The sequence below is a fragment of the Puntigrus tetrazona genome, chromosome 2, assembly GCF_018831695.1.
Source record: "Puntigrus tetrazona isolate hp1 chromosome 2, ASM1883169v1, whole genome shotgun sequence".
Taxonomy (NCBI): domain Eukaryota; kingdom Metazoa; phylum Chordata; class Actinopteri; order Cypriniformes; family Cyprinidae; genus Puntigrus; species Puntigrus tetrazona.
In genome coordinates this window covers 21,422,005-21,445,736 of record NC_056700.1, presented here as the reverse complement: position 1 = coordinate 21,445,736, position 23,732 = coordinate 21,422,005, and the positions used below count along the sequence as shown (strand labels likewise).

The 23,732-nt window shown below is 37.4% G+C and overlaps 1 protein-coding gene across 1 annotated transcript in view; it reads right to left on the bottom strand.

The window, feature by feature from the left end:
* kcnab1b (potassium voltage-gated channel subfamily A regulatory beta subunit 1b) overlaps positions 1–21,911 on the bottom strand; it is a 38,868-nt gene extending 16,957 nt beyond the window's left edge. The window contains exons 1-8 of the mRNA XM_043219271.1: positions 20,709–21,911; positions 12,991–13,034; positions 8,943–8,980; positions 6,789–6,868; positions 5,864–5,908; positions 5,721–5,765; positions 5,489–5,532; positions 2,481–2,567 (exon numbers count right to left, since the gene is read on the bottom strand). Coding sequence (XP_043075206.1) covers positions 2,481–2,567; positions 5,489–5,532; positions 5,721–5,765; positions 5,864–5,908; positions 6,789–6,868; positions 8,943–8,980; positions 12,991–13,034; positions 20,709–20,923 — 598 coding nt within the window. The 5' untranslated portion in view covers positions 20,924–21,911. The remainder of the gene's footprint in view (positions 1–2,480; positions 2,568–5,488; positions 5,533–5,720; positions 5,766–5,863; positions 5,909–6,788; positions 6,869–8,942; positions 8,981–12,990; positions 13,035–20,708) is intronic.
* Positions 21,912–23,732: the final 1,821 nt, after the last annotated feature.

Genomic DNA, 23,732 nt, shown 5'->3' with positions numbered 1-23,732 from the left:
GAAAGCAGCAAAGAGACTAATACTTCTACACGCCCAGAAAGACTCGTATCCAGAGGAGTATGCTGCTTTACAGAGAAACGAGCAAGTTTCACATTTAAGTGCACTGTGGAATCTCGACCCTACATGGATAACGGCCTCTTGAAGGTTGGAGGACGTTTGAAACATGCTTCGGTTGAGCCAGAGGTAAAGAATCCAATCATCCTCCCAAAGCAAAGTTATGTTGCTAAACTGTTAGTGAGTTACTACCACTCTAAAGTGCATCATCAAGGGAGACAGTTCACAGAAGGAGCAATCCGACTGGCTGGTTTGTGGATTATAGGAGGGAAAAGACTGATAAACACTATCCTTCATCATTGTGTAACATGCCGCAGACTTAGAGGAAAGCAAGAAGTTCAAAAGATGGCAGATCTTCCTCCTGAGCGCCTCAGTACATCTTCCCCGTTTACATATGTGGGGTTAGACGTTTTTGGTCCATGGACTGTGATCACTCGGCGCACCAGAGGTGGTGTAGCTGAAAACAAAAGATGGGCTATACTCTTCACATGCATGAGTACACGAGCAGTACACATAGAAGTCATAGAGTCTATGAACACTGCCAGTTGCATCAATGCCCTGCGAAGGTTTTTTGCTGTGAGAGGACCGGCAAAACAGCTCAGATCAGACAGAGGAACCAACTTCATCGGAGCAAGTCAAGAACTAGGCATGCAACCAGCGAAAGAAAACCAGAGCAGTCTTCTGAAATACCTCCATGAGAATGGCTGTACGTGGGAATTCAATCCACCACATGCATCTCACATGGGGGGTGCGTGGGAACGCATGATCGGTGTAACCCGCAGGATTCTGGACGGTATGCTTTTGCAAAAGAAACATGCTCACTTGACCCATGAGGTACTTTGCACTCTGATGGCAGAGGTGTCCGCAATCATAAATGCTAGACCCTGGTTCCTGTCTCATCAGATCCCTGTTCTCCGTGTATACTCACTCCAGCAATGCTCTTAACTCAGAAGCCCGGAGTGCCTATTCTGTTCGAGAACTACACTGAAAAGGATCTTTTGAAATGTCAGTGGAAGCGAGTGCAGGCATTGGCTAACGAGTTCTGGAGTCGATGGAGAAAAGAATACATCAATACACTCCAACCTCGACGCAAGTGGCATGAGACTCACGAAATCTACAACCTGGAGATGTTGTGCTATTGAAGCAAGCTCAAATCCCAAGGAACGACTGGCCTTTGGGCTTAATCACGTCCGTTTTCCCGAGCAATGACGGAAAGGTCCGCAAAGTAGAGGTTAGAACAACCTCAGGTGGCAACATGAAAACATTCCTAAGACCCATTTCTGATGTTGTCTTACTGCTAGCTAAAGAGAAATAAATGACTGAACTGAACACAGACTGTTACAGTGGCATTAATAAATGCCAGGCGAGGAGTGTTCTGCCTCTCTTAGAGGCTTTGTGTGATTTTATGATGGACATTTGCATTTATTAATATTATATCTATGTGATTCTTTAATGTTCTGTTTAAGTTTCATTTTGCCTGCCTGCCGCGATTGTATAAGGTCTTATGCGAGGACTCTTATTTTGACGTGTTTCCGCGAGCGACGCACAGTGGGAAATAGGAAACAGTGCGATTGCGACGCAGCAAGCCTGGACATGTTTGTAACGCATTTCGATTAATCGTTCTTCTACACCTTGTCGGAAGCATTGGCTTTTTACTCGGTTCAATGGCCGAACAGTTTAATTGTGTAACCCGCATATTGGACTATTAAAGGAGCAAGGCGCTCATATCCTGGCTCTTGAACAGAGTTTGGCTTGCTGTTTATTTATATTACACGCTAGGAAGCAAAACATATAAAGAGAACAGTACAGTGAGCATAAAGTGAGCATAAGAGACTATTAAAATAAAATCAAACCAGGTATAGGTGGCACTTCAAAACTATACTGGGTTTCTTTCAAAGCTATACTGGATGTGTTTTTATTCAAGTATAGCTACTTCACGAGCCCATGAAATCTTAGAATTAGTGGTAAACTGATTTAGCTTGATGTCTGCGATGAAGGGACTATGCTACTCGAGCTCCAATAGCCCCCTAGACAGAAAAATATAAATAAATAAATAATATGCATAAAAGGAGGAGTTGGGAAGGAAGGAGACTGAAAGAACTAATGGTGCTAGAGGCTAGAAGGTTGTCTTTTATACTTGGATATTAATTGGAAGATTAAATGGGTGTACTCCTCCCTAAGTTACGTTCACAAAAAAACAGGTTTAATTAACTTGCTCAGCAAGACACTCTTCAAACTATTGCACTGCTTTTATTTAAAGAGGAAACTTGCTGAAGGTTTATGCTAATGCTATAGCTGTTCTTGTCACAGCTCTGTAAACGCAATGCATACAGTACTTGCATTGCTTTACTAATTGCCTCGAAGGCATTTCAGAACGTAATCATGCATAAAACTGAGCGTTTGCTTTGGGCCCAAGGCTCACCTACCCTCCATTGGTGTGTTGCTGTCGGGACGATTGGCAAAAACCACATCCACATACTCCAACTGCAACCTCTGCAAAGAACCCTTCAGACCTACAGAGAAAGAAAGCATAAGAAAGTCTTCAGAGTGGAATATAATGCATGAGTTGCACGAACCACATTTGTGATACTTTAATGCTGCTTTTTTTACATTTTTGAAGCTCAAACATCCCCAGTTTCTATTCATTTTTATTCAAACGGCAGTGTAAACATTTTTTTTTTTTTTTTTTTGCGATATTTTGTGCTTTGCGAAGAAATAAAAAATTGAAGCAACATAAGGGCAAGAAAATGAACATTCATTCAACTATTCTTTGAAACAGGGAAGATTAAAAATGATGACACAAACTCATGCAGTTGCCTAAGGACCTACATTCATTCTCATCTGCTATCTGACAACCAGAAGTGTGAAAAGAGATGGAAGGATGAGAGGAGAGAGGAGAGACCAAAAATAGGATCAGGTGAACAGCTGAGAGAGGATTAGAAAAGTACAGCTTTGCAGACACCAGAGGACAGGAAGAAAACAAGATGAGGAAGCAGAACAAGGATGAATGATTCAGTCTGACTGTCACATCATTGTCCCATTCAGAAAGAGAGAGAGAAACAGAGAACAAACGCTGAGGGACGGTTCATATCATTCATTATTCACTGTAAGCATTATGCATTTGTGTTTGTTAGGGGTATATAAATGGCCGTATCAATATCATCCAGTATTTGCTTTTTAATTATCAAGAATATTCTGATTAGAGTGATACTTGAAGTAAAATATAACAGTGATTGTTACAAACTTTTGAAATACTGGAGAAATATTTAAAGACAATAATGCACATTATATTTAAAAGTTTTAAGTGAGTCTCTTATGCTCACCTACAGTAAGCTTAATATAGTAAAAAGTATTATTATAATAAAATATTAATAAAATATAATACAATTCTAAAATAATATTACAGTTTCAAAAAGCTTTTCCTAGGAATTCAATCACTCCTGTAATGCAAAGAAAAATTTCAGAAGTCACATAAAAATGTATTTATATGTATTTACATTTGATGCTCAAGAAACATTTGTGAAAATCACCATACACTATTTTTTGATGAATACGAAGGTCAAAAAAACTGTTGTTTATTTGAAATAGAAAAATATAATTTTTTATATTATGTCACTTTCGATCAATTAAACGTATTCCCTGCTGAATAAAAGTATTAATTTCTTCAAAATGTTATATCAGTTGTTTTCCATTAGGAACCTCACAAAGAGCTTTTCTGTGAAATGCTTAGCATGAAAAGTGCTTGTGATGTTTTTTCCTTTTTAATAAATGCCATTTGGTTTGACATTTTATTGTTTTAATGCAGTGGCATTCAAACTTTTTTCTAAGTGCTGCTCAGGTGTCCAAATTCTTTTCAGGGTCGCTCGACCTCTAAACAAACCCGAACCCATTTATTTTCATTACATTTAAGATTTCGAATAACACACATGCTGTACTGTAACTTTTGTTATTTCGAGCAACCAGCATTTAAGTACTGTGAAAATAATGGACTGGCAAAACTTGCCAATAAATCTTGGCTGAGAGAGAACGACAGAGAAAAAGAGAGAGAGAGCAAACACCAGGTGTGCTGAAACAAAGTTGTCAGCCGAGCTTTCAGGTGATCAGACGCTGGCGTGATTACTCTGCCATACTGAAATTAATCTGACAGATAAACCCCACGCTCGTCCTTGCGCGAAAACACTGTAATCCAGCCAATCTCAGACTCATTAATCAGCCCCGTGCTCAGGGAGTGCACCCTCGCATCCGCCACGGCTCTAATCAGTCAGAATTTTCTGGGTTTGTGGAGGAGATATTCTTAGCAGGGAGCTTTTTTTAAAGTACATAGAGGATAAACAGACGTTTCTTTCTAGCCCACAAACAATGTCAAACAAGCACAAGCTAGCAAGGAGGGGAGAGAGACACGAGCCAGGAAGGAAAACTACACACATGCTGGAGTGATAAAAATAACTTGGAGAACGGGGGGGAGGGAAGGAGAGATGAGCGCAGCGTGCGAATGATTCAATTAGTTTCATAAAATACAAACATTGGATTTTCTCGATCTGAAAGTGATACCGAAATGACATTACAGATATTAACCTCTCTTGTAATCAGTGGTTCACCTCCGTCTTATGCAGTAATAGAGCAGATGCAATTCGGGATATTATCACATGTAGATTTCCACTCTTGATTAAGCACTCAAATAAAGCTTAGGATTTTAAACACTTCACATAATTTGTGCAGTCGCTTATCAGAATGCGGAATTATGCCATTTTAATTATGCATTAGGCTATCAAAGCAATCTGAATTCAGTGATGGATGTCTTTTAGCTTCATTGTGTCTGTAACGTTTAGTGCTATCAATTAAAGAGATTATAACAATAAATACTTAAATAGTTCGATTAAAATTAAATGACAAAATAAACGCTAAATTTGTATGTGATCAAAATGATTATGTTAATTTGTTAATATTGTCAGCTATTTAAGGCTTGTTTCCAATAGAAATATCTAAACATATTTAAAACTAAATAAATGTACTTGAGATGCAAAATTCGACAATGGGGGTAAGACAAATAAACTTAAAATGAACGAATGAATAATTAAATATAATACTTTATTTTGCTTCTCTTGTAAATTGACCTCGTTTTGAAAAGATTTTTTACTGGAATACAAGATGACGCACCTGCAGATTAAAGGGTTTCTGTATCTATGCACATACTGTATTTGGTTTGCACTATCGTTTATCAAAAAGGACTGAGAGAGAGATCCTCACACTGTTTAAGAATGAATGCTGGTGTGGGTGCTGAGCTTTTATTAGGAACAAGGCCACACACAGTCTACTGCAGTGAAAGAGAAAAAAAATCAATAAAGGAGGAGAGAATTAGAAAGAAAAGAAGAAAAAAAGGTTCAGGTCAATTACAAACGACAGGGGAATTAGAAGAAAGAAGAAGAATATCTACCTTCAATAATGTGCTTCCTAGAGAGCCCACGCTCTGTCTCTGCCCTAGAGAAATAAGAAAAGAAAGAAAGAAAGAAAGAAAGAAAGAAAGAAAGAAAGAAAGAAAGAAAGAAAACTTTACAAAAGCCTAAATCTCAAGTAGAAAATGAGAGTTGTTATTGATAGAATGAACAGACAGAAAGACAGGCAGACAAAAAGAAAAAAGACAGACAGACACACAGACAGATACTCACTTTCCTCCCCAGTACAGTTTAGTGGTGATAACCAGGCTAGATCTCCTGTACAAAAACAGACAGATTATGGACTTTGCATGATTTTTTTTCAGGCAATGAAATTGCTGATTAAAATCGTAACATGAAAGAACTAAGATAAATACCGCCAACACTTCTTCTTGATAATGTTTCCTAGGATTATTTCAGCCCTGTGAAGAGGAATGACACATTTTATGTGCTTTTTAAGGGTTTATTTCTGGATTTGCAGAATGTTTTTTCCATGGCACTGTGAGGTGAATTCACTACAGGGCCACTATAGCTCTTTGCATATATTTAAACTTGAACTTTAAAGTCACCGCCATTTTCTCAGGGTAAACACTCCTCCTTTGTATGCATGAGTTTCATTATAGAAGTCTGCAGATTCACACACGTCAGCACTATTTGGCTGACACAGTTAACGTTGAGCTATGGTTACCGTCCACAGAAAGCTCGAGGAAATTTAAAGCTTATTTTAAAATGAATGTTGGTGTACTTCTATAGTGATCATGACAGCAGTAATTCATCAAACGATGCTCAAGGAAAGGAGAAAAGCATCACAACCAGGCACATATCCAGACTTTTGGCATTTAAAGGTGCCTTATGGCAGTGGTGCAGTGATGATGTACAGTCCCATAAAAAATTATGTGCTACCTAACACTCAGAAACTGACCTGCATTCTAGAAACGGATCTATGCAAATTGCATTCAGCACTAAATTTGTGGCCGTTTGCATCTCAACCTGAATGCATAATTCCTCTAGTGAATTTTGTGCAAAAGCAATGCAGGCAATGTGTGCAAAAATGATGTTATCAGTGGGTGCAATTCAGTCATACTGAATTCCCTTCTGCTTCTTCTAACAGGTTTAGATGAATTAGCTTGGCAAGTTTGGATATGGATGGACTCTAATCTAGGATTATTTGTGCTCTTACACACTGGCTGAATCCCAATTTGCATACTATCCATTCAATAGGTTCTAGTATGCAAGATATTATGCAAGTGTCTGGGTGGATTTAGCCGCTCTGTTTTGCTGTAAGTCAAAAGTCAAACTCACTTCCCAGCTGAATAGACCTCTGCAGTGTCAAAGAGGTTGACCCCGTTTTCATAGGCTATAGTCATCAGCTGCTCAGCCACCTACAAAACACACACAAACACACACACACACACACACACACACACACACACACATCAATATCAAGCCCTCAGCTGTCAGTCAGCATTGCAGGGAGCTCAGAAGTGTGTGTAAATGGATAATTGAGAGCTCACCTTTCTGAAAACAGTGCTTCTTAAATCCACTTCACATGACTCACCGCCATGTGAAGCACTTTTATAACATTCATGTCCATAACATTTAATTTGTCCGAACTGGTTTCAGGATTGAGCTGAATTCTTACTTTTTAGACACTGAATATAGAATATTTTCATCACATTTATTCATACGGACAGTGCAGTTAGGATAAGAAGCAATGCAGAGAAACAGGATCAGAAAATACATGTTATTGTAAAGAAAAACAGTTTATCTTTGTAATCTTTCATCAAAATGCAATAGCTTTCTCTGCCAGTGAAACAATTTTCTTTTCGGTTGATTTCACAGAGCGCTGACTGTTATTTTTCAACCCCTCCCCTGCAACCATTTGGCTCCATCCTGGTGTTTAATGCCTGCTTGTCACTCCGTATATAGGAATACGGTATGTCTCATAGGATTGCATGGACTTAATAGCATTTGACGGTGATTTCATTCTTTACACCTCACATTGTTTGTCACATGATGCAGAAAAAATTAACGCATGGCTTTATGGACAGATTTTCAGGCAGATGTACTGAGTATAATGGCATTCATGCACATAATAATAAGTTAACACAAGATTATCATTATGCGTGGATGCTTTGTAAACGTATCCTTTAAAAATTGTGCTCATCATTTTATATATAGTAACAGCTAGCCATGACGTAGGATGAGATAAATTAAACTGCACTGCAGTATCACAACTGTTTTCAAGATTTTAAAGCACAAGCTGTTAAATTACTGAGACACATGAGTCTTCATTACCCATGTAACGCAGCCTTAGGGACAGTTCATACAGAATGTGTTTGGGATTTACATTTACACTGTGTGGTTTTCTATGAAACTGGATGGACATGTTTAACTGCACCACTCATGTCTTATATGTCAGTAACACGCCTCACATGACGGCAATCTAAAAATGCAAAAATATTGAGGATACAGTGTCTAAAAGATATTGCTGAAGTTAAAAGAAGTTCAGAGCGTCTCAGCATTTTTTCCATTCTGTTGGCTAACATCTCACGTGTTTGCATTGAACTTTACAACTCTCACGAGAGACCCTGTACTGCTCTGAGCACACTGATTAAAGATGTGCATCTAGTGCATATTTAAAAAAGCAGCGTAGCGGAATACAAAAGTGTGTTTTGTGTGAATGGCCCCTTACTAGGTTTGTAAACAGAGCATCTGTTTTTTTCATGTAACTGCTGTAGAAATACAATGATCTTCATGTCAGGGTGTGATCTTCTGCTGACAGGACAATTGGTGGCTAAAACCTCTGCAATCTCTACCATCCATCTAGCTCTCTTTTGATGGAGAACTGTCAGCATGAGTGACAGTGATCCCTTCTGTCAGCGTAGTTGTATATTGGCAGACCGATGAGGAAAAACCGTCTGTTCAGCTGCTGATGAGATGACTTATGACATGTGGAGAAGGGGACCGAACGGGGACATCCGCATCTGGCATAATTTGATTGGACAAGAGGGATGATTGGACAATAGAGGAGACTCCGCCTCTGGGGAAAGACAGGCTTGTCGTGGAAGTTGCTGCTGCAGGGGCTTTTATGATGTAAGAAGCGCTAGTGTTTATGTGCATTTGCCCTGGGTGATTGTCAGAAAGGGGCACTGGCAGAATGATGTTATTGTTTGAATAATGAGGAAGACCACAGCATGATGTGTCTACGAGCCTTCCTCTCTGCCAAGACTGTCAACACAGAACATGCTTATCTCGACTGAATCATGCCCAATTTGTGATAATGGCTAGAGTGGATTTAGAAATGAGAATAATGGATACAAACCAAAAAAAAACCCAGATGAATCAAGCCTTATTACATTATATTTTGAAATAATTTATAAATATACTGTAGATTAATTGTTGTCGAAAATATCTACAATATGAGTTAAGTAAAAAAAAAAAATCAGTATTCACCTCATCTGAAATCTGTCCCCCGAATGTCACCCACGTGCCTAAGAAAGAGAGAAAGAAATCGAAAGGAGGAGAGGAAGTGTGAGTCAGAGGTTAGTTTATTCCAGGTAGAACTTGATTTATTTGCTCTGGTGACTGTCACAGAAATGCTCAAACAGTTTAGAACAAAACACAGACCTGATTCTGAATGTTTTACAGTAATAATAGATTTTTTAGATTTTTTATTTTATCTTGTGTCTACATGGCACTCACATACTGATGTAAACAAATCAACATTTCCCTGTCAATTTAATTCAATATGATACAATGCTTTGCTTGGGACATGATGTATGTCTTAGTTTACTGGATGAATAGCACCGGATAATTATATGTATTTTAAAAATTGCATTAAAAAGCAATAATAATAATATTATTATGCTTTTTCTTTCGTTCTTTATAGGTTAATTTGCTTATAATCAAATTTTTTTTTTTTTTTTACTTTTTTGCATTTTTTAAATTGTTAAATATTATTACAAACATACTTTCTATTTTAATATGTTTTAAAATGTTATTCATTTGGTGCACAGTAAATATTTCACAGTGAATTTTAAACATCAAAAATAAATCCTTCAGTACTTCAGTTCAACGCACAAAGAAAGAGTCAAAAATGAGGTTGATTCTTGGTAAAAACTGTCCCAGGTTTTCCTGAGGACTCTGTTATTCTTGGCCTGACTCACACTGCCTGCAGTGTAAAGCACCCATGATTCATTGCTGTCAGGGTAAGACTCTGCAGTCATCGCCCCACATCCCTGTCACAATCACCTACTATCACCCTAAAACTCACCCCGGCTGCGGGTTGAGCATCTCTCCAGAACACACTGGTGTCCTGGGCTTCAAAATGATGGGATCAGTTGGCATCCCATGAGACGCCCAACTGTGTTTCAGGGTGAGGGAACCCGTCAGGGGTGATCAGCTGTTCCCATGGCGATCAAGTGCTTATGGGTTGTAGGATAAATGAGGAAATAGTGTGGGTGTTTGCAAGTGTTACGTTCCCTAGGCGACACCTGCGCAGCGATAAGGAACATTTGGCGGCTTTCTTATGTTTTGTCTATGACGTAACAGTCCTCATGCTGCCAGCTAACTTTATGTGTACATCTACTGTGAGCAACGATGAGCACCAGGGTCATCGTCAGCTCAACAACTGAGAGAAACAAGTGAATAACAGGCTCTTTCTGCCTAATATTAGATCTCCCAACACTGTAAAAAATAGGGCACCAACATTTTAGGTTTTACGGTTTTAACTTACATTTACAGTTAAATACCGTAATTTCATTAAAAGATATAATGTTAATATACCAACCCATTGAAGTACTGAATCTGTTTTGCATAATAAACTGATAACCACCAAAGGCAGGTGGTGATAAGTCACGTAATGAACCAAAGCCAATCACAAGCAGCTTTTAAGTACATATATAGAAGGTGACATACATGAAACTTAAATAATGCAACTTAAATGAAACTTAAATAATGCAATAAACATTAATTTAACAACATTAGATGTAACATACAACTCTAATGCACAAAACCGCCAAGAAAAAACTAAGAAGAAACATAATTATTTAAACAAAAAAAACTATAATGCAGGGAATTCTTGGACTGTAAATTATTTCACTTCAAAAAATGGTAGACTACAGTAAAATTGTGTCTAATTTAATGTCCCATTATTACTGTTTTTTACTGATAAATTTTGACATTTTTTACAGTGAATGTATTAGAGCTGATTGATGATAATTTTTTATATTAATTTACATTAAATAATTGTAAAATATACATGTAGAAAATGTCATGTTCATTTCTTAATTTTATACTTTTATTACCTAAAATATTTTATCTGTTAACTATAGCCTACTACTATTTTTTTTTTTAAATATTCATTTTACAAAATATCTATAATATAAAATATCTATAAATCAAAGGAACATGACTATGTCGTACATTATGTATAATTATAATTTTAATTTAATTTATGTTACGTGACTATCAAATCAAGTCAATCAATCAAGTCAATATAAAAAAAAATTAGTTTTGACACTATACCAAAAAAAGCCATTTACCTATTCCAAATATATACATGTATTTACAGTATTATTTCCATTACAAACATGAAATATTGAGACTCAGACCTTTCCAATTTTATGAGTTTTGTCAAGATTTGATTATAAAAAACTGTAGTAAATTTTGTAATATTACACTTGAAACCAAGGGGAGAAGCCTGCTAAAAGGCTTCAAAGTACCATTTCCATGGTAAAAATGTTCTATTTTAAAACAGTTTTCAAAGGATTAATTTGAGAGCATTTATGCTTATGAATGATATCTAATTTAGGATGATCCCTAAAACTTGAAAAAAGTGGGACGCAATGTTCTGCTCACAATGTGTGCTTCCATCATACTTTCAAAGCAAGCACCACTGACTTACATGAACATGAACATACATTTATACATGCACATATGCGCACACAAACCCATACAAAAAAATTTGTGCAGCTTTGGTGATTTCCACTGAAAGCTGTCTTCGCGTATTCACTGAAGTGCATGTCTGAAGCGCTGAAATCTTATCAGCCCGCAGTGCTTTTGTTGTGTTTGATCAAGTGGCTAATGTTTGCGATGTCTGACCTGCAGCAATGACCTTTGACTTCTCAGGAAAATAACAGCTACAAGCACTCAAGGGTGAGTTGCAGCACCTTAGCGCAGTATTTCAGCATCAAAACCTCCGTCTTAATCACTAACCACCAGTGAAAAACCAGGTGCAAAATTAAGCTCCTAATTGGATGAGTTTTATTCACAAAACAGGTTAAAAACAAAACTTTTGTAAGCGCTTTTGATTAATTTTGCTCTAAAATAATACAGAAAGCACGTGCAAATAAATAACACTAAAATCCAATTCTGAAGAATGATGTGAAGATTGGAATTATTCAGCTTTGCATCACAGGAATACATTTTGAAAATATATTCAAATAGAATAATGCTATTTTATATTGTTACAAATTTTACTGTTTTTACAAAATTGTACAGTTGCAGTCCGAAGCTTTTAGCAGTTCTGCAGCCCAAGCTACTTCTCTCAGTTTATGTCTATGGCAAAAACACAGTTTGGAAAATTGATTCAAGGTGTACTTGCTCATTATATAAATTTGGACACGAAAAATTTCTTACTGAAGAAAACCTTACTGACCCCAAACATTTGAAGAGTAGTGTAAATAATGGATGCAGGAAGGAGGAAGATTATGATCAAGAATGAGCAAGATTCTGATCTAAGACAGGAGAGACACCATTTGGAAACGCATTGTGAAGATAAGCCTGGGGCTTTTTACATGGTGGAATAGCAGCTGTTTGTTCCTCAGTGCTCTTACTGAAAGCCTGTAGTATGACAACAATAAAAATCCAGTTCACTTAGTTCAGTCCAATTCATTTGCCGGTGCCCTATGGTTTTCATGAGAGAACAGATGATTTTTTCTTAAAGGTTAAACAAACAAAACTTTCAGTACGGTATTACAATTCCTGCATTTAATTAGTCAGTGAAGTGACACTGCTGTCGTTTCTTTCTGTATCTTCTTGCATTGGTTTATAGCGATAAAAATAAAACGCACAGATTGAGGTGAACTGAATCAGGCATGTTCTCGTCTATGAGTCCTGTAGCATGAGCAGCGGCTGCTATATAAGCCATACTGCGTTTTTATCTCAGGAGAAGTCAACAACAGATTTATACAGTCATTATGTTTGCGTTCTCAAGGCTTGTTAATGAAACCATCTAATCGTAAAAATAAAAGGGAACAGAGAATAAATTAAGCATCAACCCATCACTCTCCCGCTGCGTGTGGAGTGTGTGAGGCAATTAGTGAGCTTGTGTTTTAATTCATGATAAATTAAATATGAATGGAGGGAGGGTAACAGTTTTGAGATCATGTGACTCTTTAAACACACACTATTGCCTGCATTTCACTGAAAGGCACTGTGTGAACATATTACTGATCTATGTTACTTATATGGCTGCTTTATAAATCAGAAAAATGCTTACCGAGTCCAAGGCATGACACTCTCAGCCCTGACTTCCCAAGATTCCTGTGAAAAGAGCGAAAGATTTGTTACCGAAGACATAATATTCCTGTTCCTTTACTTCTGTGCCTCCAGTTCATAAAATGTATTTATTTAAATTTTCATTTAAAAATTTTCATTAATATATAAATGTATGTATGTATGTATTCTCAAAATTTATTTAAACATCTTAAAACCATTCAGAAAAAGCTTTGGTGAAGACCCATTTCATGCATGAATGCATTGGTTCTGGACAGGTGTTTCCAGATTATGCTCTTATTTTAAAAGTTTAAGAAAAGTTACAACTGAAGTTACAATTGAAATAAAAATCATTAACAACCAAAATATCTAACCATTCAAGTATGTTTCTGTTATTTGATCTTCTAAAAAATCTTCATGACTTCACTATGGTGCATGTGAATGATGGACCTTCTTTTTGAACCCAGAGGAAACCATTTTAATTTTCTTTCAGTGCGGACAACAACTGAATGTTTGATCTGCAGAGAGCGGTGTGACTCTTACAGCACTTCAGTGATTTAAGATGGCTGTTATCAGAGAACAAAACTCTTTAATAGCTTTAAAAAGTACACGTGAACGCACACACACACACAAAATGGCTGGCTGGTATTTGTGCCCCAGTCTTGGATCTGAACTTTTTATGGCTTTAGATCATCTTATTGCTACAATATAAAATACATTAGCTATAGCTCTATTCATCATAGTGTAGATGTTACTTTAACAGTGGCCCTGGTTTCAATCCACAGTAAAACCTCTGCAATCCTATTCCTCCATCATTAAAATTTCCTCTACTCTGATATGTGGCTTCCTCTTAATGCCTGACTGAGTCAGAGATAACACCTCATTCACTTTAAACCCACATTCAGCTCTGCTCCACAAATCAGATTGTTCTAGGCTCACTATTACTGCCCTCAAATTACTTAAACATCTATCTATCTATCTATCTATCTATCTATCTATCTATCTATCTATACCATCCATTCATCATCTATCAGTAGTACCTATCCATCTATCCAGCTAAAGTATGCATCCATCCATACATACATAAACCCATCTATCATATGTACCCATCAATTAATCCATCCATCTGAACGAACAAAGTAATACATTTTGGCATGTAATTCCTTGTTTCTGCAGAACAATATGCCGAGGAGAGGTATGATAATGCTTTTCTTTTCAATCAGATTTACAATTTTGAACAAGCAGATGAAAAATCCCACAAACATACAATGAAAGAGGGACCTGAGTCATATTTATTGACCGCAATACGTTAGAGACACTCAAAGAATCCAAGCAAACGCATAGCAAAGCACTAAACACCACAGAACCACATAGCAACATCCTGGGAACCACCCACTACACCTTAACATCGTGGTGGCGGGTTCTGCACCACTCGCATTCTCTTTTTTGTTAAAAATATCAGAGCAACAGCTCCTGATGTCTGGATCCAAACCTGCCAGCCTCAGATGCTGATTTTGCATCGTAATAAGATGATCAACATGGATTTTCTGCATTTTGGGGTATTATTTTAAGAGGAATAATCAAACATGGTACTTGAATATTTCTGTGCCGTTGAGAAGCTGTGCATTGACTTGCAGGAAGTGAGTTAGTATGCATTTGGAGGGAAACCAAGAACATTGATTTTGGCTCGCGGACACCCACCCCCTGGTTTTTCAGTTTATGGTGAGAATACCAAATCAGCATGCACAGTTCACACTCCCTTTCAAACTGATCAGTCTCCAACTTTCTGCGTGTCATCCCTTTTAAAATGATCTAGGTAAGAATGAAACAAAATTAACAGATACACTTTGTAAAAAAAAAATGACCTACTTGATAACTCTATCTTGTCCCTGCAGGTCAGGCTTTTGATATTGCCTTTTCAAATAAGACAAATCTGTTGTCTTTATAAATGGCAGCTTCATCCTTCACACCGATGCAGCTGTTGCAAAAGCGATGGATGTCGCCCAACATCATCTCCCACTCAATATTTTTGTTTGACGTTCTCCCAGCCATTATTAGTTTGTGTGACATTACAACCACAGCACATTCTCAGCTGCAGACATATATAATTTAAAAATCCCTGTTCTCCGCGTGATGGGGGTGTGCGTCTTTTTTCCGGGTAGCAGACACTCGCGCTGTTGGGTGTCAACAGATCCTTCCTCATCACAGCGAGCTGAGTCAGAGAGCTGAGAAACTGAAAGACTGTGTGATAGAAAAGTTCAAAAATGCCTCAGAAAGCCAACGGAAACTGTGTGTATCGTTTACCTGACATTGTGCAGCAGAAGGTGTGCGAAGAACATGTGTCTTGACAGGAAAGCAGGTCTGATTTGTTTGTACATGTGCATGACTGAGTTCATAGAAACAACAGATTTTTACTTGTTTGACTGGATGTTCAAAACGCACATAACACAGAATCACATCTATCGGTTACAAAACATGGCATCATAATGTGTCTATCGTAATGACATTTTATTCTGAACATTGTACAACGGTAACTTAGTTGATACTATATTTTAGACAAATCATAGTATAATGGTCTACCACCATGGTATTAACTAACACCATGTTTTTAGACTTATTATGGCATTTGTTTTTCAGAATATACATGAACTTCAGTGCCATGCTATTATAAAAATAACATAGCAGTAAATTGCAATACCACCTCCGTACAGATGTCTCATCTGCAGTTTGATGTAAAAGTTAACATAAGTGTCTTTTTTTTCCCCAACAGAAAGGATTGGAGTAGGGTGGCCATGTTTCACAGCAAAACTAGCCCAAAACTAGTCTAATTGCTTTTCCGGGGGGATTGCTGTAAAAAAAAAAAAAAGGTTTTTGGCGGGGTTCCAGGGGCTAAATGTCACGTTATTGGGGTTGCTTTAACCCGCGGACATGAAAAACATTCTGGCGCAAAGTGCATTAAAGTAGCCCAATTGCACAAGAAAACTGTGGACTTGGCAAAACTGGAGTGGGGCTCATTATCATTTAAAGAGACATGCACTGAGTAAGGGCATAAAAGGCATGTAAAAAGGGTGTTGAGTTACACAACCATTAAGAAATTCCATGCAAAGTATGCTGCAGAAATTTTATGAAGATCCTAAAGAATCATACCAGCTTGGGGAAAATGGGCATTCAATGTCCCTTTTAAAGAAAAACAATTGTACTCACCCAAACCTCTATAACAGGGGTGTCAAACTCATTTCCTAGAGAGACACATCCCTGAGTTTAGTTCCAACACAAAAACCATGTAGTTTCCAGTGTGAAGGACTTGTTTAGTTGGATCAGGTGTGTTTAATTAGGGTTGGAGCTAAACTCTGCACGGCCGTGGCCCTCCAGGAATTGAGTTTGACACCCCTGCTCTAGAACAATGGTGTATGGTTCTATATAGTGATGTACCATATCCAAAACTATCCAAAAATACTAAAGAACTGTGGCACACCACAATAACAACATGCAGAATTTGGAGGGCCTGACAGATAAAAAAGAGAAGCACTAGAATATCTATCAGTATGACCGTTAAATCTGTATGCGTCCACCTGCTTTAAGCATTTCAGTAATACTGTTGTAGGAGTACAAGCTTGTGAGAGTGTGTGCAAGCGTGAGGCCTCATTACTGTCTCTAGTGATACTGTAGTCATCGTAAAACAGAATTGATAACGAGTTTAGAGCAGTCAGGGGACTGCTGCAGAGTGTGATAACTAACTACTGTGTGTGTGTGCGGGTGGGATATGAACGATGTTTCCACTGTGTGAATGTGTGTGTGTGTGTGTGTATCTGGGAACGTATGTGCGCAGACTTTTAATAAAAATGAAATAGTTTTGAAACAAAACTATTACGCCTCATCAGCAAATGAATAACACAATATGATGATTAACAGATGGGTAACAGTGAGCAGGAGGGGATTTTCTAAGCACCACAGGATGTTCCTCAGTTCTCTCTCCAGCAAAATCAGGTTTAGTCCCTCAGCAGTGTCTGAGCAGCCCAGAGCTCATGTGACAATTAAAGGCATAGTTCACTCAAGATGAAAATGAAGTCATTATATACTCGTCCTAATTTACCCGCCTACCTTCTCAACTAACTAACTATAGATAGATAAGAAATAAGTCATATAGATTTGCAACAATATGAAAGTCAGTACATGGCAATGCAATATTGTTATTTGCGTGTGGACTATGCCTCACACAGGTAAATATACTGTATATCAAAACCTGGCTAATAATGCATTATCACAAATGCCTCTCCCAACAAACCCCTGAAAATGAAAAAGTGAAATATGACTGTTTTGCCCTTTTGGGCGTCTATGCGATCTTATCCTGTGCTTCAGAAGATTCTTGAACACAGCTGCTGTGCTCCACTCACACACAAAAACACACACATTAGCTATTATGGTGTGAAGAAAAATGCTTACGAGCCAAATAAAACTAACACATGCACTGATTGATTTCTAATAGGCCAATGGCCAAGAAAACAGAAGCCCACACACAAATACAATGACAAGGACAAATGCGCGCGCACACACACACACACACACACACACACACACACACACAGCACGACTGCCCATCTGGACTGCAGCACCGGCCAGTGAACCATGAAACACTGCAACTGTTTGCTTTAGTGCTGGGAATTCAGAGATACCAGACGAAATTACACTTATTTTAATTGAGCAAATGCAAAAGAAATATACAAACACACAGAAAGAGAGAGAGAGAGAGAGAGAGAGAGAGAGAGAGAGAGAGAGAGAGAGAGAGAGAGAGAGAGAGAGAGAGAGAGAGAATGCTTAATCCTTTGGACACACCAAGATATGGAATTTACAAATCTGTGGACATCAAAGGTTTTCAAAGTGCATCTTAAGCCTTCTTGTCATTTCTAAAGTCAAATAGAAAGTGAGACAGAAATTGATAGAGAACAAGAACACAAAAAAGCTTATTGCTTAGATACAATTTAACATAATAAAAAAATTACCAACCCACATAAAATATGAATCTGAATAAAATGATTATTGAATAAAATAGTTTTGTATATGATTCTTAATAGGAAAACAAGACAAAGAAGAAAATGATGCAGTAAATAGACTGTGCAACATATTTATGGCCTTTACATTTTCTCAATATTTGACATTTGCAATGTAGTAGAAAGTTACATTTGGTCCCCATGCAGAATAAACCCAGAGATAGAACAACATAATTTACTTCCATGTCACACATTTATTCAATTACATTCATTCTGACCACATATCTTATAAAGAGGCGCACTCTTCACTTAACAGAGAGATGTTAAAATATTAGCAGCGCTTCTTCTAAAAAAATGTAATGTTTACAGAAAGACCCGAGGTTCTACGCTGTCAGAGCAATTGCTATTTCTAAAGATTAAATCACAGTGAGTGACAGATGATTAAACCACAGAGACAGATATTTGTTCTCCAGGACATCCGACATATACAGATAAACAGAGGCCCATTACTCATGGTTAACTTTGCGCTGTGAAAACTCGGATGGTAGGAAATGTCTTGTTCTGAATATGACTTCAATAAGTCAAAGTAATAAATTCAATTGTCTCCTCAGCCTTTTCTCTAACGTGCTTTAATTCACATTATTTAAAAAAGGCACATTTGCATATTTTAGTGTGTTAAACACATCAAATCAAACACGTGTGTGTGTGTGTGTGTAAAAGAGACAGAGAGAGAGAGAAAGAGAGAAAATGATCTATCTATCAAAAAAAAACATATATATATGATATGAAAATGTTGCACCAAAATCATGATTCGAAAACCAATATATTTGCTTAGCTATTTTCTCAGCATTTCTCAAAAACATGCAACATCTGATCATTTTCTGCCCCTATTTTCACTTTTAAATTTAAATGGGATGTGTGGGGTTTTTTTTAGTGCTGCCCCTTTAAGTCTAAGTAGACAGACTATTTGCATGTGAGACTGTGCAGACTGTGCCCATGCAGCACAGGACTGGTCAAATGTTTGTGTTGCTCCATCTTTCTGTAACTACCTCTCTGCATGTGTCATGTTCACAAAACAATCCTTGCTGAAATCTGCCACATAAACCCTTAAGGTCAGACTAAACTGACAAGGATCTTGTTAAAAATAAACTCCAGCAACACTTTCCTAACACTGGAATCCTTCGAAAAATATAGCGGCAGGAGATACAAACAACCTGGAACAAGCACAAGGTTTTCCTGCACCTTTTTATTAGTTCTTCTGCTATTCAGGAACTATAATATCTGTTGTGAAAGTGACCATATGTTTTCATAGTACAGCAAAATCTCATTTCAAAAGATCAGGACAAGCTAATTTCCTCATAATATGGCGCTTTTAATCACACAATTAATTAAATGAGAGTGAAGAAAAGTAATAAATGTCAAACATGAGTGCGTGAAGCTGGACGTCAGCTGAGGGTGATCAGGTTTACCCTACTGCCCAATTATGACCCCTGTCCGACAGCTAATGTGTCCAATTAGAGTAACGCACAGGCAAACCGCCAGTTCTCTGTCGTTATGGAAACTAGCAGATATGCGATAACTGTTGCATGCTTGTGGTATACTTGTGTCTCAGATGCAATTAATTATTTCCAGCACAAAAACCATTAGTTCACACCTCCCCCTCAAATTCACACACACACACGCACGCACACGAGCCTGCACCAGCCTTTCCTCCAATTCACTATTTCACACGAGACAAAAAACCGCTGTTCATTTTGAGCGTGTAATAAAAAAGTAATCTACTGTTCACAATGCAGCCGATCACAATTTACTTTTGACTTCATCAATCACTCCACCAACTAAAATTTTATCCATCAAGCAAAAAATACTTTTTCATTAACTAAATTAAAAGTTCTGTCTTCATTTACTTATACTTACATCTTTCCCAACCTTGCACGACTTACTTTTTTGTGGTTAAAAAAGATATTTTAAATAGGCAAACAGTTTTGGTTCCCATCGACTTCCACTACATGGACAAAAAATTGTGGATACATTTTTTTTTTTACATTATTCAAAATATCTGTTTTTGTGTTCTAAAGCAGGGAGAAATGCATGTAGGTTTGGGAACAACATGAGTGTGAGTAAATTAACAGATTTTCTGTTTTTGTATGAACTATCCCTTTAAGATTTCAAGGAGAGAGTTTACTAGAATGAGTTGTAAAATCTATTCATTCACAGCAGTGCTATTTTCATAGAAAGCTTTTCCATGTCTTTTCTGAGAATGAAAAGAATAGCAAAGATCAGAGTTATCGAAACTATTTGTGTCAGTGTTAAAACACAACACTCACTTGAAATGATATTTGTGACACTGGACCTCAAGACTTTAAGTCACTGGGATATATTTGAGGCAAAAATACAATGTATGGGTCAAAATGATAGAATTTTCCTTTATGCAAAATCATATGATATAGTATAGGATAAGTAAAGATTATGTTCCATGAAGATATTTTGTAAATTTCCTACCATAAATGTATTAAAACTTACATTTTGATTAGTAATATACATTGCTAAGAACTTCATTTGAACAATTTTAAAGGTGATTTTTTTCAGTATTTAGATTTTTTGCACCCCCAGATTCCAGATTCCCAGCAAAATATTGATCTTAACAAACCATGCATCAATAGAAAACTTATTTATTCAGCTTTCATATGAGTTTTTATATAAGTTTTTGGTGGTTGCCATAAGTTTTCTGTACCTGTACTTCATGCCGGTGAGTTTTCCGGTGGACTCTTTCAGGGAAATGTGGTGCCTGTGTGTAAAGGAGCCCAGGCTCCGGGCGATCAGAGCCACCGTTCGGAACCGTGCCCGTGCGGCGCTGGCCGTGTTCGGACTCGAGGTGTTCTGCTTGTTGGGCTCGCTGGTGCGCGGGGCCTTCAACCCGTGGTCCGTGCACGCGAAAGACACCTGCATGGCTGTTAACTGCAAAGCAACTTGTGCAGAAAAAATAGACACAGGTTGTCCGGGAAGTCCAAGAGAATCAGGATAGAGTTCTGGATTGGATCTAAAATACTGAAGTTTACAGTCACAAGTTTACAAATTAAAGCCTGTCTCTGTCTTTCTAAAACTCTTGCTCTTTCTCCCAATAGGAGCTGATCCTGCGTGATACTGCTGTGCCCTTCAGTCTTCTCTTCCTTTTGTCACGCTTTCCCCTCCACTGATCTTAGCTGACCCTCGATGGTGTTCCTCCTCTGGCAGGTGACGGGCTGAGGGGGTTTTCTTCAGCCCACGCTCTTCACCGAGACTATAAGAGCAGTCCGAGTGCACCGCAGGAGACGCGCAGCTATGCAACAGACTCCTAGACTCTGATGGGCTGCAAACCGGATGATCGATGTATTCCTGAAACTCCAGGACGGAGCCGGGCGACCTTCCGAAAGCCGTCCAGATGAGTGAGCTGCAAGGTGAAAAACACCCAGCGTCCCACATCTAAATGTCCTCTTTCCGAAAACAGGCGAATGCAGTTCGGCGGGCACTGAAAGCAGTCAGTTTGATGAAGAAATATGTAAACGAAAGCAGACAGGCAGAGGAGAGGACAGAGAGAGAGGGGGATGCGGCATGATCACTGGGGCTGTAAGTGAAAGAGAAGCTAACGGAGATGGAGAGAGAGAGAGTGAGTGTGAAAGAGGAGGCATGAAAGCGTAGCATGTGAGAATGATGCTCAATCAGAGACGTTAAGGAGGGAGAGAGAGAGAGAGAGAGAGAGTGGGAGATGGAGAGAGAGAGAGAGACTGCAATGAGACTGAAATAACTGCAGTCTCTCACCGGCGGCTCAGTGCTGCGCTCAACAGAGAGAGTGAAGACAATCCATCTGGATGGGACGTGTGTGAGTGTGATACACTTGGATACGTATATAATGCAGATGTCGTTCTCATTTCGCAGTGTGTCACATGTAGTCCACTGCGAAAACTTGAAAAACGTGTGAACAGCATGGATTGGACGTCTTGTTTTTTTTTTTTTGCATATATTAAACCCCTGAAAGATGTTACTGGCTAATGTTACTGACATCTGGTTGTCAAAAGAAACACTGCATGTAGCATTAATGTGAAAGCTGAGCTTAACCATCCTAAAAGCAGCGAACGAGCCTCCTGTCAGGTCACGCAATGTCCTACAATGCACTTGTGTGCCAGCGCTTTCCTCGAAACTTCCTTGTGCTGCAGTGGGATTATAACAATGACTGGACAAAACATGCCGTTCAGTGAAGGAGCTCAAACCGGACATCAAATTAAAGCCTGAATCTGGCCCGTAAACAAGACCATGTGATCCGATATGACCGGTGCGCTCAGATATTAAAGACTCAACCTGATCGAACCTGAAAATGTTTTTATTTTCTCTCCAAACAACACTGACTCTCACATAAAATAAGTTTTGGTTTTTAGGAATTACGAAGTAGAACCTGACAGAAACCTAACGTCATATGTGGGAAAACTGGACAGAACCAGCCTGAATCTCCTAAAGAAATTCCACAGAATAATCACTTGTACTGCTCTCCCAAAGCATGTTTGGTCATAATGACTGACAATCTACAGAATCCATATTACAGAATATACAGAAATGGCCAAATATACAGTAATTTTTTAACCCCAGGTCAAGGCCACATACCTTATATATATATATATATATATATATATATATATATATATATATATATATATATATATATATATATATATATATATATATATATATATATATATATATATATATATATATATATACAGTATATATACATATACATATACATACACACACACACACACACACACATATATATATACATATATATATATATATATATATATATATATATATATATATATATATATATATAGACACACACACAAAATACATACAATCATTTAAAATACATTTTTAAAAACAGCTAGTTTATGTTTCCACTGAATGGATAAAAATAGCTCGAGTACTTTTTCCGTCTCATACTGCCTCTCTTTCCCCCACTTCAAGGCCCTATCATAAAAGCAAAAAAATCATATATAGCCTAAATATACTATATATGTCACAATCTCTAGATGGAGTGCCCTCTAGAGGAACTCATGGGTTCTCTAGCTAGAGATTGTCACTAAATATATGAGTTTATTTGCAAAAACAAACAATTCTGTTTTTGAAAATGATCAAATATTTTGTTTTTTATTATGCCATCATATTTTAATTGTGATTTATTGTGTTAATTAGCTAGTATTTTTTAGTAATTTTGTACCAAATCAAAAAAACCCATCTGCAGTTTGATCGATATTAATTAGAAAGAATCAACAACATGAGTTTTTGCAAGTGTACTCTTCATATATATATATATATATATATATATATATATATATATATATATATATATATATATATATATATATAAGCTGAAATGAAAATATACATTTTTAGAATCAGATTTCTATGAATAGTTAACTGAAACAAGTACAAGTTTATATGAAGCACAATAAGAATTCATATTATTCAAACTAAAAAACAGAAACAAAAATAAAACGCCTAAATGATAAAAACTAAATAAATAATGAAAAGGAAAACAGAAAATTTAAAAAAAGGTTATTAAAACTATAAGAGTAAATAAATAATATCAAAACAAACAATAACCAAATAAGTAACTGCCTTTATGACTGAGTAATAAAATCATTCACTTGAACGCTTCGTTCGAGAACAGTGATTCATTTAGCAATTAAACAAGTGACTGTCCTTATCAGTGAGTCACTAAATA